The 17,441-nt window shown below is 34.5% G+C and overlaps 3 protein-coding genes and 1 pseudogene across 6 annotated transcripts; 2 read left to right on the plus strand and 2 right to left on the minus strand.

The window, feature by feature from the left end:
* Positions 1–3,793: 3,793 nt before the first annotated feature.
* Positions 3,794–5,379, minus strand: LOC146881921 (uncharacterized). The gene is made up of 3 exons (XM_085669397.1): positions 5,040–5,379; positions 4,457–4,866; positions 3,794–4,003 (listed from the first exon to the last, which is right to left on the minus strand). Exons 1-3 carry the CDS (start codon positions 5,377–5,379, stop codon positions 3,794–3,796), a joined length of 960 nt encoding a protein of 319 aa, XP_085525523.1.
* Positions 5,380–9,599: 4,220 nt separating this feature from the next.
* Positions 9,600–10,593, plus strand: LOC114168426 (calmodulin-like protein 3 pseudogene; annotated as a pseudogene).
* Positions 10,594–10,830: 237 nt separating this feature from the next.
* LOC114168416 (protein FAR1-RELATED SEQUENCE 1-like) lies at positions 10,831–13,667 on the minus strand. 3 transcript variants are annotated; one of them, XM_028053213.2, is made up of 3 exons: positions 13,532–13,573; positions 11,562–12,159; positions 10,831–11,457 (listed from the first exon to the last, which is right to left on the minus strand). In XM_028053213.2, exons 2-3 carry the CDS (start codon positions 12,015–12,017, stop codon positions 11,260–11,262), a joined length of 654 nt encoding a protein of 217 aa, XP_027909014.2. In that variant the 5' UTR covers positions 12,018–12,159; positions 13,532–13,573; the 3' UTR covers positions 10,831–11,259. The 3 variants fall into 3 exon arrangements, with proteins under 3 accessions (XP_027909014.2, XP_085525165.1, XP_027909013.2); XM_085669039.1 differs by having other exon boundaries at positions 10,832–11,457; positions 11,562–12,106; positions 13,532–13,660; XM_028053212.2 differs by having other exon boundaries at positions 10,834–11,457; positions 11,562–12,091; positions 13,532–13,667.
* A 14-nt stretch (positions 13,668–13,681) lies between these two features.
* LOC114168415 (RNA-binding CRS1 / YhbY (CRM) domain protein) lies at positions 13,682–17,306 on the plus strand. Of its 2 annotated transcripts, none has more exons than XM_085669037.1 (4): positions 13,682–13,975; positions 14,195–14,531; positions 15,031–15,432; positions 16,272–17,306. In XM_085669037.1, the coding sequence occupies exons 1-4, from the start codon at positions 13,890–13,892 to the stop codon at positions 16,767–16,769; spliced, it is 1,323 nt and encodes a 440-aa protein (XP_085525163.1). In that variant the 5' UTR covers positions 13,682–13,889; the 3' UTR covers positions 16,770–17,306. The 2 variants fall into 2 exon arrangements, with proteins under 2 accessions (XP_085525163.1, XP_085525164.1); XM_085669038.1 differs by having other exon boundaries at positions 13,823–13,975; positions 14,200–14,531.
* Positions 17,307–17,441: the final 135 nt, after the last annotated feature.

A 17,441-nucleotide genomic window follows, 5' to 3' on the forward strand; every position in this document is an offset into this window, starting at 1 on the left:
TTTCGCAATAGAAAATTTTAATTTGCCCCTTCTTATTCGATATGTTGGTGAATTACTTGTTTGTCTTTTGATGGGCCAAAGAAGAAGGATTTCAAATTATAAGTTGAGTTCATATTTAACTCCCTAAATGGAACTGATGAATAGCACTTTGATTTTTTTTAGTACATAGTGCAAGTTCTAAAAGGGTATATTTTAGGTTGTCCCATGAGAAATTCTCGAATTGCACTTTGATTTTCTTGGTTCACTGTGCAAATTTCGTTTGGGTATATTTTTAACTGTGCCACCATAAATAGAATTGTCAATGTGAACATTGACTTTCGCAATAGAAAATTTTAATTTGCCCCTTCTTATTCGATATGTTGGTGAATTACTTGTTTGTCTTTTGATGCCCCTTCTCCAATTTTGAAGATCCTATAAATTGAGTTGGTATAGTGCCTCCAATTTTGAAAGCCCCATAAAGTTACATTTATTCCTAATGCAAATTTCAAATGGTTATATATAAGTTGTTGCTTATAATTCTGTTGCAAAATGAAAGCTTCATTCTATTTTTTTTCTATTTCTTGAGTCCCTCGGATATTACAATTCAAATATTGGTTTGTAACTTGTGTGTGCTTCCACATTGAGACTAATGGAGCACAATTTGAATTACTTATTCGTCATAGTAAGGATAGGTAAGGATAGGGGATTGTTTGTGAGAGCAATTGACATGTTAAAATTGGGCTTTATATTGAGTTTATTAGTATCAAAAATTAATTTGTACTTTGTATGAATTTGACAGCATACAATATACTGTTTTATGCAATCTAAAAATCGAAGTTGTAGGTGTGACGCTAATTTTGAAATCCTTATTATTGAGTTGCGTATACTCCCTAAATGGAACTGACGAATAGCACTTTGATTTTTTTTAGTACATAGTGCAAGTTCCAAAAGGGTATATTTTAGGTTGTCCCACGTGGAATTCTCGAATTGCACTTTGATTTTCTTGGTTCACTGTGCAAATTTCGTTTGGGTATATTTTTAACTGTGCCACCATAAATAGAATTGTCAATGTGAACATTGACTTTCGCAATAGAAAATTTTAATTTGTCCCTTCTTATTCGATATGTTGATGAATTACTTGTTTGTCTTTTGATGGGCCAAAGTAGAAGGATTTCAAATTATAAGTTGAGTTCATATTTATTTGTTTTGAAAATGTGAGATAAGTATGGGTCATGATTTTTATTCTTTTTAAATTTTTCATGCACATGTCAAAATTGTCCCTTTAAAATGTTTTATGAAACTCTTTGTATTGATAGCAAGTAACAATTGAACTTCCAATTTTGAAAATCCCATAAATTGAGTTGATATAGTGCCTCCAATTTTAAAAGTCCTTTAAATTCGATTGATATTGTGCCATCCAATTTTGAAAGCCATATAAAGTTACATTTATTCTTAATGCAAATTTCAAATGGTTATATATGACTTGTTGCTTATAATTCTGCTGCGAGATGAAAGCTTCATTCTGTTTATGGTTATTTCTTGAGTCCTAGTGATGTCGGATATTACAATTCAAATATTGGCTGTGTAACTTGGGTGTGCATCCACATTGAGACTAATGGAGCACAATTTGAATTACTTATTCGTCATAGTAAGGATAGACGATTGTTTGTGAGAGCAATTAACATGTTAAAATTGGGCTTTAGATTGAGTTTATTAGTATTAAAAATTACTTTGTACTTCGTATGAATTTGACATTATATAATATATTGTTTTATTCATTCCAAAATCCAAGTTGTGGGTGTGACACTAATTTTGAATGCTTTATATAACTTGAGTTAGGTATACTCCCTAAATGGAACTAACGAATAACACTTTGATTTTTTTTTTTTTGTACATAGTGCAAGTTCCAAAAGGGTATATTTTGGATTTATTTTATTTGATTCTTAGTTTTTATTTCATTTGGAAAACCTTCCTTTTATTAAAGCAATTATTATTACCCACAAGTTTGTTTAGATATCCAAAGTACTCTCTCTTATAACACCTTTAATTATATATTGTTTTAGTGAGATTATTTTTCAGTGGCATATCAAATCGTTTATAGTGCAAATATTATTTTTGTTTGTTTTAATATATATATATATATATATATATATATATATATATATATATATATATATATATATATATATATATATATCATGTAGAACATTCTTTCAATAATATTGTTATAAATAACTTGCAAATCACGAACAAAAGGGTATTTCCTGAGATATGTAATATCATTGTCCTTAAGGACTTATCTGCGGTGTGTTGCGCATGTCCCCCAAGATACAACAAGAACTTCTCGAATTTTTCGAGGATCTCAGAACTAGCAAGGTACTCTAAAACGAGTAAGTAATTAGAACCGACCCAGAATAATAAGATGAAGGAGGAACTAAGAGAACAAAAGATATAGGAGAGGAGAATGAAAGCTCAAGTGGTGTGTCTTGGAGGAGGCAAATGACATATATTTATAGATGGGAAAGGAGCTTGTGAATGGTGAACAACGGTAAAAAATTAAAGACCAAATCAAAACTGATTTTGAAATAATGGCCAAATCAACACTGAAACACCAAGGCTTGCAGCACAATTACGGATGAACCTAGATGATATTAGGAATCAAAACATGGTCTCTAAAATAGACTTGCAACGCATCATTGATTGGTTCAAAACTGTTGTCATAAATGCAAAGATCTTGTTTCTAGACTCTTCTTCCCTTTTGAAATATTCTCTATTTCCCAACAATCCCACACATATTACAAAAGGGAGATATATAAGAAAAACAAAATCTTGGGTCTAAACTAAGATGTAAAGCATCAGAGTTGGTATAGCAAGCTATATGAACCAGTCCTAGACAGATAACTTAACACACAATGTAGTTGGTACAACAAACTATATGAACCAAAGACACTTGATGTGTGTTAGTGGTTTATTAATAACAATACACCCCCACAATCTTTGTTGTTAATGTTGTGTTGCGCTTACTAGGCCATGTGCGTGCTCGGTATTCATGAGTGTTTTAAAGATCATACCAAGATCTCATACAAACGGCCCCACTTGACACTTATATAGGTGATTTCATCAAGTGTATAAATCATTAAAACTTTGTTTAAACTAAAATTCTTACACCATATAGAAATTCAATTTACAAAGTTTATCCTTTCAATAATGCAGCCTTTAGCACTTTCATGCACACCATAGGAATGGACATAATTGATTTAAAATCAGTTTAATCCTATCAGAACTAATAAGTGACTTGTTTTTACCCATATAAACCTTATTCATGGGATCTCTAATCACAAATGTTTGGTTACCATCACTTGTTTATTTGCAAGTCGTTTAAGTCTCATTCCCCTCAATGTTTATAAAATCATATTCCTTCCCAAGGGTTTTGTCAGAGGGTTTGTTAAATTTCGTTCTAACTTCACATAATCAATGGAAATAGTTCCACTCTTTAGCAGCTACTTAACCAGATTATGTCTCAATTGTATATGTCTATTCTTTCCATTATAGTTTTTGTTTTTAGCTATAGCTATTGCCGATTGGCAATCACAATGTATAGATATAGATGGGGTTGGTTTCATTCCTAAAGAAATGTTTGCTAAGAAGTTTTTCAACCACTCAACCTCACTATTAGCCATTTCGAGAGCAACAAACTCAGATTTCATTGTTGTTCTTGCAATAATTGTTTGCATGGTAGATCTCCATGTAATAACACCACCCCAAGTGTGAATACATAACCACTAGTGGATTTTGTCTCATCTGAATAAGAGATTCAGTTAGCATCACTGTACCCTTCTAGTACAGCAGGAAATCCACTATATTCAATGGCATAATCCATTGAACCTCTTAAGTATCTCATAAGCCTTGCGAGTGCATCCCAATGTTCTTGATTAGGACATTGAGTGTACCTACTCAATCTACCTACTGCATAAGCAATATCAGGTCTTGAAAAGCTCATTAAGTGCAGTAAGCTCCCAGTTATCTAGGCATACTGAGGTTAAGAAATAGATTATCCTCTATTTTTCATTAATTTAGAGTTAGTATCATAAGGGGTACTCACTGGTTTAAAGTCATAATATCCAAACTTCCTAAGAAGTTTCTCAATGTATTGTTACTGGGATAGTAATATACTATCTCCCTTCCTTATGATTCTAACACCTAAAATCACACTGACTTCACCCATATCTTTCATTTCAAACTTGTATCCTACAAACAATTTAGTTATAGAGATTATGTCAATGCATGTACCAAAAATTAACATGTCATCCACATACAAACATATAATGACACATTCACCATTTTCAGATTTAGAGTACACACATTTATCAGCATCATTAGGTGAAAAACCATCACAAAGTAAGACATTATCTAACTTTTCATGCCATTATTTTCGTGCTTGTTTTAACCCATACAAAGATTTTAAAATTTTGCACACCTTATTTTCTTGACCAGGGACAACACACCCTTCAAGTTGAGTCATATAAATTTCCTCCTCTAATTCACCATTCAGAAAAGCAGTCTTAACATCCATTTGGTGTATCACTAGCTTATGAGTAGCTGTTAGTGCTAACAAAACACGAATAAAGGAAATCCTAGTCACAAGGGCAAAGGTATCAAAGTAATCTATGTTAGGTTTCTGAGTAAAACCTTTAGCTACTAATCTTGCCTTATATTTATCTATGGATCCATTAGGGTGATACTTTTTCTTAAAGATCCACTTACAACCAACGAGTTTTGCTCCTTTAGGCAAATCTACTAATGTCCAACTATTATTTTTCTCAACTGATTCAATTTTAGTCTTAATAGCCTTATCCCACTGTTTTGCATCAAGAATACTAGTAGGCTCTAAAAAACTTGTTGGATCATTTTCAACTAGATATGTATAAAAGTCATCTCCAAAAGAATTTTTCTTCCTCTGTCTTTTACTTCTTCTTAAACCCTCACATATGGCATCACTATTTTTATTTATAGGTTGTTCGACTGTATCATTAACCTTTAAAGGAAATATGTTAGAAAACCTTCAACATTTTTTGTCTCCACAATAGTATAATGTTCAATCACATCACTTTTAAGAACAAGAAACTTATAGGCAGCACTATGTTCAGCATAACCCAAGAACATACAATCATAGGTTTTGGAGCCTATTTTCCTTTTCTTAGGATCGTCTAACATTACTTTAGCTAGGCACCCCCACACTCTCAGATATTTAAGATTAGGTTGATACCCTCTCCATAACTCATAGGGAGTTTTACCCGTTTTCTTATGAGGTATCCTATTTTGTAAAAAGCATGCAATAAGAAGGGTTTCTCCCCAAAGGTTATCAGGTGCACTAGAACTAATAAGCATGGCATTCATCATTTCCTTAAGAGTTCTATTTTTCCTCTCAGCTACTCCATTAGACTTAGGTGAATATGGTAGGGTTACTTAATGGATAATACCTTCTTTCACACAAAAGTCATTAAAAAACACATATTCACCACCTTTATCTAATCCTTTATTTTTCTTATTCAATTGATTTTCTACTTTTGCATTATAAGTTAAAAACACATCAAAAGCTTCACCCTTACGTTTGATTAAGTACACTTTGGTGTATCTAGAATAATCATCTATAAAGGTTATAACATGTTTTCTTAGTTATTTTGGATTCTACACATACATCACATTTACCACTTTGCTTATCATGCATATTAATTAATCATAGTCATTGCAATTTCATAACATACGAGAAATTAACATGGCCTAATCTAGCGTGCCACATACCATATGAGTCAACGATATAAGCAGAAGAACATTATTCATTTATAATTTCTGAAATATTGAGTACAAAGAGACTTTGATCACAATATCTCTTCCGCACAAAAACATTATTTTTTGTCATTACAATCTTGTCAGATTCGAATGACACTTTAACCCTCACTTTTCCAACAGTGCTACAGAAATTAGATTAACTCTGATAGAGGGCACATGTAGCACATCAATCAAGGCCAGAGTCTTTCCATATGTGAGTTTTAGAAGAAGCTTTCCTTTTCCAAGGACTGGAGTTGTCCTGGAATCACCAAGATAAACATGTTTTTCTCCATCCCCTACACTAGTGTAGGAGGTAAAAGCACTCCTGTTTGCACATATGTGTTGGGTAGCACCAGAGTCTACCACCCACATTGGTCATAAGATTTAGTTGAGAAACGTTCGCAACTATAATATCTTCCCCTTGGCTATATTTGCCCTAGGAGGATTGTTGTTTCTTGCTCTACACCTGCACTGAGGTGCAAGATGGCCTGACTTCTCACATACAAAGCAATTACCTTTTTTCTTAAAGACGGGGTTAGATCCATTAGGACGGGTATTTCGACAGTTATTTTTCCTTTTGTGATCAGGTTTGTTCTCGTACCTTTTTGAAGCAGGTTTATCTTCTACCACGTTTTCCTTTGCAGATAGTGCTTTGGCCCTTGCTTTTGCTTGTGTTTCAGTTGTTGTTTATAGTCAGTCCAAGACGACGACAATTTCTCGATCAGAAGTTCTGAAACAAACTCATCAGGCATAAGTATGTTTTCTGCTTTGATATCTTCAAGTAGATAGTGGTATTCGTTGATTTGAATCTTGATGTCTTTATCTTCAATCATCTCCCAAAGGTAGTAATTCCTTATGATGAATCTTTATCAGACGATGTCTTCGGCAGTATATTTGAGAATCAATGAATTCTAAATTTCTTTTTGCATCACATCGAACAAATCATTAGACAAGACACTAAGCAAGGTGTGTCGGCATACCTTATTTGAATGAGTCCAATCTTGAACTTGTTTGGCACTGAATTCGTCAGGTTTTTAAGTTGAGAGAGTCATAGCTACTCCATACATGTCTAGAAGAGTAGACACACGTTCTTGCCAGCATCGAAAATTCTGCCTAAAGAATACCTTAATTTTTTATATATTCGGAAATGGTTTCGCAAAGACATGCTAAGTTCCGAAAATATTTTGATTCTCCAGAGTAGTAGAGTTATTGTTGTTGTCAGCCATAAGTCCTTAAGATTGTTGTAAATAACTGACAAATCACGAACAAAAGGATATTTCCCGAGCCGTGTAAAATCACTGCCCTTAAGGACTTATCCGCGGTGTGTTGCGCAAGTTCCTCAGGATACGATAGGAACTTCTTGGATCTTCTGAGGATCTAAGAAATAGCAAGGTACTCTAAAACGAGTAGGTAATTAGACCCAATCCAGAATAATAAGAGGAAGGAAGAACTAAGAGAACAAAAGATATAGGAGAGGAGAATGAAAGCTAAGTGGTGTGTCTTGGAGGAGGCAAACGACATCTATTTATAGATGGGAAAGGAGCTTGTAAGGGTGAGCAACGGTAAAAAATTAAAGACCAAATCAAAACTGATTGTGAAATAATGGTCAAATCAAAACTGAAACACCAAGGCTTGCAGCACAATTACGGATGAACCTAGATGGTATTAGGAATTAAAACATTGTCTCTAAAATAGACCTGAAACGCATCATTGATTAGTTCAAAAGTGTTCTCATAAATGCAAAGATCCTGTTTCTAGACTCTTCATCCCTTTTGAAATATTCTCTATTTCCCAACATTTTTTGTATAATTATTTGCAAATACCGTAGATAGAGATATCTTTGTCATCCCTATTTAGTACCAACCTCACAACCTTCACACTAAGAAACTCCCTTTCAAAGTATTTAAAATATATATTAATTGATATTTTGAACAATAAGAAAGTATTATGTGTGGGTAGAGTATATATGCATTACTTTAGGGGTTGGAGTCGAACAAACAAACAAAAATTGCCACAGTATATTGGGATAGGATAAATTTGTACTTTACGAATAAAAAATAACGAAACGAACCCCTACTTATATTATAATTCTGTATCATGTAATTAGTTGATTGACTAATAAAGAACAATGCAACAATATATGAGTTATCCAAATAAGATCTTAAAATCTCAATCATAAACAATAAAAAAACTTATCTGTATTTGAGGTTCTTTTAGACAGATTATTTAGAAGTGTTGTACACTCTGGTTTAATTATGGATTTTTACATCTTATTCTTAAGTTGTTCAGACAAATAAATGAAAGTTTTGATTAATTTTCTATTAAATTTTAAGGGTGAAATTATTAGAGTTGTGAAATAATTTTTTTTAAATCCTCAAATTTTACTAAAAGTTAGTAGCATTCATCCCGATACAAACATTACATATGAGTTACTTAAATATGATCTTAAAATCACAAACAATAACTTAATTTTTCTGTTGTTAATGGAACCATTTTTAGAAGTCAACAGAACATATTAGAAGTGAGGTTTAAGTCTAATTTAACCCTACAAAATCGGTTTTTAAGGTGAAGTTTGCATCTCACTGGTTAGAAATAGACTTTAAACCTAATTCAACCTCACAAAACCGATTTAAAAAAAATCAGCTTGTAAATACCTCATTTATATATTATAAAATTATCTTATTTCTAGTGGAGACTTCCAACAGAACATATTCAAGACATATAGCTGTTTTTTTTTTTCACAAATGAAGAATAGGTCTTGCCGTCCTGGGACGACACAAAAATTTAATTTTGTTTTTTACAACGGAGTGATGTCTGATTCAAACGGTTTTCAACCATTTAGGTACCATTATTGTACCAGTTTGTTGGCTGATTCAAATTGTGTAACCACTCTAAGCATCACTTCGTACTAATTTACTACCAACAAAAGACCAATTCAAGTTACTGAAGCTCTCTAGAAATATGAATGCAGCACGTCGTAATTAAAATCACTATAAAATTCACAAACCATAATTTCATAGAAGAAAGAAAACGAGTAGAAGAAGAAGCACAAAAAACTCTAAAAGAGAAAAAAAAAAAAAAAAAAGAGACAAGGTCTTGATTCTTGGTCTGTGTTGAAGAAGTAGTTAGTGAGAAAAAAAAGCACCCTATTATTTTCAATTTTAAACGCATGAATTGTGCTTTCCACTCTGTAGTGTAGTGTAAGCGCGGCAAAATAAAAATAAAAAAACGTAGCTTATGACTTCATGTTGCATTAAATTAAATATAATTATTATTAAATATTAAATATTAAATATTAAATGTAACATCGCTGGCTCCATTTTTTTTGGCGGGGCCATCCTGTTAGATCCGTTATCAACGGTCTCAAGCGGACATGTCTAAATTTTTAGATTCTATTTATCTGTTTTATTTAAGTTAAAAAATAAGAGATTGAAGTGGAAAATTATTAAAAAAAATAAAAAATTAGTAATTTTTTCAACAAGAGTTAATCATTGAAAAAGAAATAAAAATAAAAATTCGCAGCGTGATCTGGTTTGTTTGTAATAATTTGGTTATGTTATGGGGAGGAAAATGAAGAAGCGCGATTATAGGAATGATTTTTACCAACGCGTCTTTGAATAATAATCACTTCAACACATTTCTCCTACCGTTGAGTAACGGTACATTAAAATATCCAAAGACACAAACCCTAAAGTCAAAAGCCTACATAGTAATTATTTGCATGCCACCTGTCACTGAAACGTTATACCAATCTGTATTGTATATAAATATGTATGTTACTCATGATGACAACAATATTCACGCAAACGCGTAGGTTGTTGTCTTGTCTTGTGTTGTGTGTGTCTTGTAACGATAACAGCTTCCTTATTTAGTGGCCAAAAATCTCTCTCAAAATCGTACCAAAAAAAGCACTGCAATTTCGCTGTCGTGGTGGCTTCTTGGCGAAACCTAATAAATTCATACCAAATCAGAGGCATTTCTCTCCATTGGAACGATCAGCTTCATCCTCCATCACGATCCTCCGTTATTATTATTAGTAATTAGTAATTAATCGATCAATTAGTTAGTTATTAACTAATTGATTGATTAATTTCTAAGAGTTGATAATAATAATAAAAAAAAATGGAGGCGATGGACCTGAGGCGCGTGTTCGAGATGTTCGATCGGAACGGGGACGGGAGAATATCGGCGAAGGAGCTGAGAGATTCGTTGGTGAATTTGGGGATAGAGATTCCGGAGAAGGAGCTGGCGGAGATGATAGCGAGGATCGACGTCAACGGCGACGGCTGCGTGGACATGTCGGAGTTCGGGGAGCTGTACGAGACGATAATGGAGGAGCGCGACGAGGAGGAGGACATGCGGGAGGCCTTCAACGTCTTCGACCAGAACCGCGATGGCTTCATCACCGTCGACGAGCTCCGCGCCGTGCTGGCCTCCCTGGGCCTCCAGCAAGGGAAGAGCATGGAGGAGTGCCGGAAGATGATCGTGAAAGTGGATGTTGACGGAGATGGCATGGTCAATTACAAGGAATTCAGGCAGATGATGAAGGGTGGCGGAGGATTCACTGCTATTGGTTAATCTTCCTTCATTTCCCTGTTTTTCCAATGCAGAATCGATTACAAATATATATATTATATATATGCATCCTTTCAAGTTTTCAATTCGAATCCGTTCTTAACTTGTAAATAAGTTTCGTCTTCTAGGATAATGATTTCATTGATTCATTACGTTGAAGGTTTTTTCATCGTGTTAGATTTTCAATGAACTTGTTCCAATTCACTTCCACCTCATATATTTTGCTCTAAGCAGTTTCAAACACTGGTTCAATTCTTTTCATCCATTTGTGTGATAAGAATGGTTGTTTATTGATATATTTCTTATATTAAAAACTGCAAAACTCTTGGGTTTAGATCATACAATACAATTACATGTTGGAACTAAAAGGAGAGACATTTGCTGCTGCTTGAAACAGTTAATTTAATTCGTTCAAAAGTTGTCACAAGGCAAATTGAGAAATTAAAACTAGATTTATCCTAAATTTTAAAGACAAAAAATATAATTTAGTCTATAAATTATAATATTTATTGATTAAATTTGTTTCTATGAACTACGTGTTTCTCAATTGAGTATGCAAAGACATTTTCATCGAAACCAGTTTTGTAGAGTAAAGTAACTAAAATCAACGGATACAGCAAATCTTTTGGTGGAATTTGGAAGGAGAAGGAATTATTACCACAGCATGCACATATACATACATACAAAGTATAGATTAAAAATTATATTATTTGACATATATACAAAGAAATATCAGCAAAATGGAAGAATGAGGTTCTCTGAGGAGTTATTACATTGATGATGCTGCTCCACAAGAATGGACTCGAAGAACCTATACATATTCACTGAACTAGTTTCTTCTACCCACCAAAACTATTACATCACAAGTTCAACCTATCATTGGAGTTGACTCTGTTGTTCTTTGGCTTCCATCTCCCTCACACTCTCTACTATGTGCTGTATTTTCTTTGAAAGACTCTCGTTATGCTCTTCAATGTGTTCAAATATCAGTTCAAGATGCCTTTTATAGGTTGCAGATCGTTTTTTCTCAGTTGCCAACTGCTGAGATAGTTCCCGAATTTTGTCGTGTTCATTCTGAAAAATGGCACGAAAATAAAGAGGTAAGTAGTAGCATAAAAAGGATCTGAAAAAGGGTGCTGTGTATAGAGTTGCAGAGCAGTGAAAGAACAGAAACTGACCGGATATTGTTCATAGACGAAATCTCTTCTGCCTTTACCAGGAGTCAAAGGATGTGTGTGTTCTTTTACAAGCTTTGTAACGACCCATTTGCCAGAACTAACTTTTCTCACCATAATCATTGCTCGGCAACCAACCCTGGTCTCAGCCCTTTGCCTCACAATCTTCTCACGCTTGTCAGGCATTCTGAAACCTTCTTTGTTGCAGACAAGAGCACGTCCAATGGCAGTTCCATCGCGCCTTGATCGTGAGAGTTTACTCACACGCACGATGAATCCAACCTCTGTGGCATATGCATTGTAAAATGCGTGTGCTGCTGATTCTGACTCAAATTCCTGACCCACATAAGGCTCTTCGACTGCAGCAACCGATACTGTGGGAATTGCAAATGGGATTGTGATCCCAGAGGAATCTTGAGGAACATTATCACCTTCGTCTTGTCTGTAATCTGGTTCCATAGATTCACCTTCTCTGTTGTCATCAATAGCAGCATTTGCTATTGCCTCGCCAGTACCATCAATCTCAAACTCCACTGCAGCAAAAGAATCTGGTATATTATTATTTTCATTGCACAGGGATATTCCTGTTCTGCACAACAGTCTATGAAATTGATGAATAACTCATCCATTGAAGATGAAAATAAACTAAGAACAAGTCAATAAACACAGTTGATACTATACTGTTTCTAACCTGTAACTAACAGTTGATGTTTGGGAATGACTCACAAATAGACAAGATTGAAACATGAAACAAAGACAGTAGTATTCACTAATAGATAACAGCCTTTGAATCTCCGAGTATTTGTCAAATACACTCCTCCACAACAACCAAAATAGATCACCGCGCTGAATAAGAAAACACTTATCCTAAATTCAGGAAAAGTTTCTTTTCTTCTGAAAACTTGTACATATCTCATAATCCGTTGCATACATTGTTTGGCCTTAGTGCATGAGTTACTGAACTATATGGTCAACAAAATAAGATCTTTATATTTTCTCCCACGTAAATAATGAAGGAAAAAATGTGTTAAACTCAGTGTATATGACTCATAGTATCTTTATATACTACAACAAGCATTCCAAATTTTTCAAAGAAGTTTCTACATTATGTCACGTACTGCGATCGAATCTCAAAAATGTAATAAAGCAGATTATGTCTTTGGCTTTAGCCGTTAAATCACTAAGAAAATTGAAAAAAGATCATCTCCTCCACATGGGAGTGGAGACTTACACCCGAGTACAGTAAGTTGAAAAGGTGTTCACATGCATCCAAATGTGTGCATTGTTCAATCAATATATTTTCCTTTTTACTTTGGATGAAAACTTGGACATAGTGTTTGTAATGTTCTTTTCTGGTTAACCTTCACAGTTTCTCTTTTATCTCTTTCTAGTCATCAAATAGGTTTTGGAGTGTCCACAATTTATTTTACTAATAAAAATAACACACGCGTCATGTTTTTATTAGAGAACAGCATCATAAACATTTAAACTCTAACATCTTTATATAGGTTTGTCTCGATTAAAATCACAATGGAACAATGATGTTTTATAGTTCTCATTGGCTTTCTCTTTCTAACAAACCACTTGTATCAGACCAAAAAGCGAGCTTTAAAGAGAGTTCCTTGTCTCTAGCCAGAATTTCTAAGAACAAATGCCCAAATGATGTTCAAAACCTTCTCAACGTACAAGAGTACAAAAACAGAGCCACTTATCAAGAGTGCGGAAAAAATCAACGATAACAACAACGTCAAGATTCAATCTTATTTTGTTTAATCCACACCCTTTGTAATTCTTTGCAGAAACACGGAAAAAAAAAAAGTTTAACTGTCTTCCAATTCTACCAATCATGCAGTTATTCCCCAAACCACAAGCAAACAAACCCTAAGATTCCAGCTGAATTGAGATCCTCAGTAGAACTTACACATCTGAAATAAATAAAAGAACTGATAAAAGAAAAAAAGAGAAAAACTCACTGAAAATTGAATTGTGGCAGAATCTGTGTCTGATGCCGCTAGTTATTTGAATCCTCTGTTCCGTGCTACAGGGAGAACAGCAGAACACAGAGGAAATGGTTTAGGTAAGGCAAAGCATATATGGACTCGAACGACCTCCTTACGTGTCAAAATCTCATTGGATACTGTGTGGTGAAAAAAGTCAACTTTTAAATTGACCCAACGGTTGCTTGCCACGTATCACATGAAATGGATACGGGCCCGTAAGATTAGTACCCGGACTCTAACCCCTATGATCCAATACGGGTAGTGCACCAGAAGAACAACAACAACTGCAACATAACACTGCACAATAGAAGATTCTTCTTCCTCTTCGACAATGGCAACTTCGTTATTCCGCACCATAAGGAGAGCATCCTCTGCTCTCAAATTCTCGTACGCCGCCTCGTTTTCGGTGTCTCCCAGGTTCTCTCTCATCCATATCTCTGTCACATTTTATTCAGTTATCTACTAAGTCACTACCCGAAACCAATTACACTGCTGTATGGACAATATATTAGAAACACCTAACACGGGTCGTTTCGATTTGCTTGTTTGTGGTTCTGGGGTGCTGAAAGTTGAGAGCTTTGAATTAGCATTTGTTGTGTGAAGGTACTATTGTATTCTTATTTCATCGTGTTCTAGGTCAGTTGGGAGGAGCAAGATGTGTGTATGTTCTCCTTTGTGGCATCGTGTATCGCTAGGAGAGCAAGGTTATTGGTGGGGTTTAAGAAATTTGAGCCATGGCAGGGTGAACCTTGTGATAACAGGAGGGAAGACCAAGTTTGAGACTCATGAGGTTGAGCCTCCTAAGAAAGACAAGTGGAAGACCAAGAAGAGATTGAAGATGCAGAGGAAGAGAGAGAAGGAGAAGAGGAAAGCGGCTAACAGGAAAGACCCTCGTCGACTTGGTGTCAAAGGGAAGAAGAAGAAGCAGAGATTTGCCAGTGCAGATGAGAGAATTAAGTACAAGATTGAGAATGTAAGCTATGATTGAATTTCCTCCTTTTCCTCTTTTTTTATTTCTTTCTCATCGATGGCATCCATTGTGCAGCATACTGCTTCATTTGTATGGTTCTAATGGTGTTTGTTTGCTTTGTGCTGGTATGTATGGATCTTAAATGATCAAATTTCCCACTTATAGACCAGTTGGATTGAACTAGAGCCAGAGGTTAATTCTGTCCAGTTATATATTCTTCTTTTTGATGGGGGAAGCAAGAATCAACATAGTTTGTTACAAGATCTTACTTTTGTTGTACTTCTTGATTCAAGATGATGTATACAGAATTAATTTTTAAATAATAAATTTCTCTATTGGGGTAGTTATTTGCTGCATTGTTGTAACAGATATGTGTGTATATGTAGTGTTTTAATGATGAGACTAGGAAACTTGTCATCATCAACAATAACAAAAAACTTGAAATGCTTATTTTCTTATACATTTCTACTAAACTTCTGCATGATTCTGGTTTTAACCTCAGGCCAGAATTAAGGAAGCATTGCTCATTGAAAGGCTGAAAAGATATGAAGTTCCTAAACTTCAGGGTCCTGTTGTGAAGCCTGATAGCTTGACGGGGGAAGAAAGGTTTTATTTGAAGAAAATGGCTCAGAAGAGATCTAATTATCTACAAATTGGCAGAAGAGGATTATTTGGAGGGGTTGTTCTCAATATGCATATGCATTGGAAGAAACATGAGACTGTTAAGGTCCTATGCAAGCCTTGTAAGCCGGGTCAGGTACACGAGTATGCACAAGAACTTGCCAGATTGAGCGGGGGTATTCCACTTCAAATAATTGGAGATGACACTATAATATTTTATCGTGGAAAAAACTATGAACAGCCTGATATTATGTCACCAATTGATACGCTGTCCAAGAAAAAGGTGTGTTTCTGTTTACATTCAACTCGACTAAAGAGTTTGTTATCTAATTGTTTTATCTTCTTGGTTACATTCAGTAATATATCCCATTATAGGTCATTCATTCTGCATGTAATACATGATTGCAAAGCTTGGAAATCAAGCAATGGACAATAAATTAGTTAGAGGCAAGAATAGGACAGTGTTTCAAGGAGTGTCAAGCTATTGGTGAGACAATGCAGTGTGAAAATATTATGGGTGGAAAGGTTAAGCAAATAAGGAGTTGAACTAAGCTAGTACAGTGTTTAAATACGTAACATTTGGCCTATAGGATAGAGTTTCTTATTCCATGCTTTTTTGTGTATCATAGTATAGTGATCTCTAATCTGCATTTTGAAGTTGAATGTTCATGCACGGTTGAAAACTCGTGCTTCGACTAATGAATTTTATGCTGGTTGATTGGTTATGCAGTTGAAAGCGTTGTACTTTAATCTTTCCCTTCCTAAAATTCTTTGAAGATACCAAAAAAGTAATCGAATTGGGGCATTTAGCAGCTGTCTAACCAATTCTCAATGACAAATTTGAATTTATAAACAATGTGGAAAGCTGTAGTTGGTTGATTTTTTGCACTACACATTCTTCAGTAGCTTGGAGAAAAATATTTTGCAGTTTGGTGTGTCTTTCTTTACAGTTTCTGTAAATATACACTATTTCTTATTGTAGCTCCCTCTTGGTTGAGTGACATTTCATTATTTCAGAAGGAACTACTTTTCAATTAAGTGTTTTTGTGTTTACATATAAGTTTGTTATTGGTTTAACTCCTACCTTAATCAAATCACTTTTTTCTCTCTTTTTTTCTGCAGGCTCTTGAAAAATCCAAGTATGAGCAATCACTTGAGTCAGTGCGGCGCTTCATTGCTATTGCTGAGAAAGAACTAGAGCTATATTACAGACACGTTGCACTTTATGGTGATCCAAACAACCGAAATCCCTTATCAGTTCTGGACAGTCCAAGTGAAAACTCAAAGGAAAAAGGGAATCATGGAATTCAAGATAAAAAAATCCCTGACTTGAATAATGACTATTTTTCAGCCAGTCTTTCTGAGACTGAAGCTGATTCCACGGAAATGGAGCTGTCAGAAACAGAAGATAGTTTTGAAGATGAAAGCTTGTCAATGAATGAATCAGATTCTGAAGAGGACAGCATGTCGGATTCCAATGGTAATCAAGAAAAGAAGGTATATTTTACTAAATTGCAATATGAAAATGTAAGCTCAACCACAGGTTCTTCATCAATGGCTAAACGTAGCCACTATTACAATAATACTAATAATACTAATAATAATAATCGGTGTTTATAACAAGTTCCATTCACTAGAGATTAGAGATACATTGTTAACAGTTACCTTGAGTAAATCAACAAGCACATAGAATATACCTTGCAGGAATCTGAAAAATAGGATTTTTGTTAAGTGTTCATACTTGCATGGTTACACGTGTGCATGCTGGTGTTGATAACAGGGAAAACATTTTTTTGTGGACACAGTCCACACAGTACTTCAAAGTGGACAATCAAAAACTAATCTTTATGATTGCATAATGCAGTTTCCACTTACCAAGAGGGTAAAACATTTGAACATTGTGAAATCCATAAGTTTCAAATCAAGAACTAATCTTAATAGTACAGCTATAGGAACTTGAAAGTAGCACCTCTGGTTCCAATTTCAAGTGCTGCATCATATTAAAGGCCATTTATGGATGCATTGATTGAGGCTACTGCTAATGTTTTTTTGACACATTGATTCAAAATTGCAATAGCATCCCTGATTTATTTTGCTATTGAATGCTAATTATATTCAGCAAAAATATTTGTCCATTTAATGATTGATTATTTGTGATGCCATCTGACTCACCTCCCAATGCTGCTTCCTTATCATCATGTATGTCTTTTTACAATAAAATTAATATTAAATTATTGATTGTGTTTAAATTAATTATAACAGTACCAAAATAGAACATTTATTTAAATATTA

The sequence above is a fragment of the Vigna unguiculata genome, chromosome 11, assembly GCF_037176805.1.
Source record: "Vigna unguiculata cultivar grain cowpea cultivar isolate G323 ecotype 2 chromosome 11, ASM3717680v1, whole genome shotgun sequence".
Taxonomy (NCBI): domain Eukaryota; kingdom Viridiplantae; phylum Streptophyta; class Magnoliopsida; order Fabales; family Fabaceae; genus Vigna; species Vigna unguiculata.

What these genes read in the sequence shown, in the direction of transcription:
- LOC114168415 (XM_085669037.1), top strand. Translation starts at nt 13,890, where the DNA reads ATGGCAACTTCGTTATTCCGCACCATAAGGAGAGCATCCTCTGCTCTC. An exon ending in TTAAGTACAAGATTGAGAAT is followed by an intron (nt 14,532 to 15,030) that starts GTAAGCTATGAT and finishes TTTTAACCTCAG; the next exon opens with GCCAGAATTAAGGAAGCATT. An exon ending in ATACGCTGTCCAAGAAAAAG is followed by an intron (nt 15,433 to 16,271) that starts GTGTGTTTCTGT and finishes TTTTTTCTGCAG; the next exon opens with GCTCTTGAAAAATCCAAGTA.
- LOC114168416 (XM_028053212.2), bottom strand. An exon ending in TCGTCTATGAACAATATCCG is followed by an intron (nt 11,458 to 11,561) that starts GTCAGTTTCTGT and finishes GCCATTTTTCAG; the next exon opens with AATGAACACGACAAAATTCG.
- LOC146881921 (XM_085669397.1), bottom strand. Translation starts at nt 5,379, where the DNA reads ATGATGAATGCCATGCTTATTAGTTCTAGTGCACCTGATAACCTTTGG. An exon ending in GGAGACAAAAAATGTTGAAG is followed by an intron (nt 4,867 to 5,039) that starts GTTTTCTAACAT and finishes CAAGTTTTTTAG; the next exon opens with AGCCTACTAGTATTCTTGAT. An exon ending in TCCCTGGTCAAGAAAATAAG is followed by an intron (nt 4,004 to 4,456) that starts GTGTGCAAAATT and finishes CAGTATGCCTAG; the next exon opens with ATAACTGGGAGCTTACTGCA.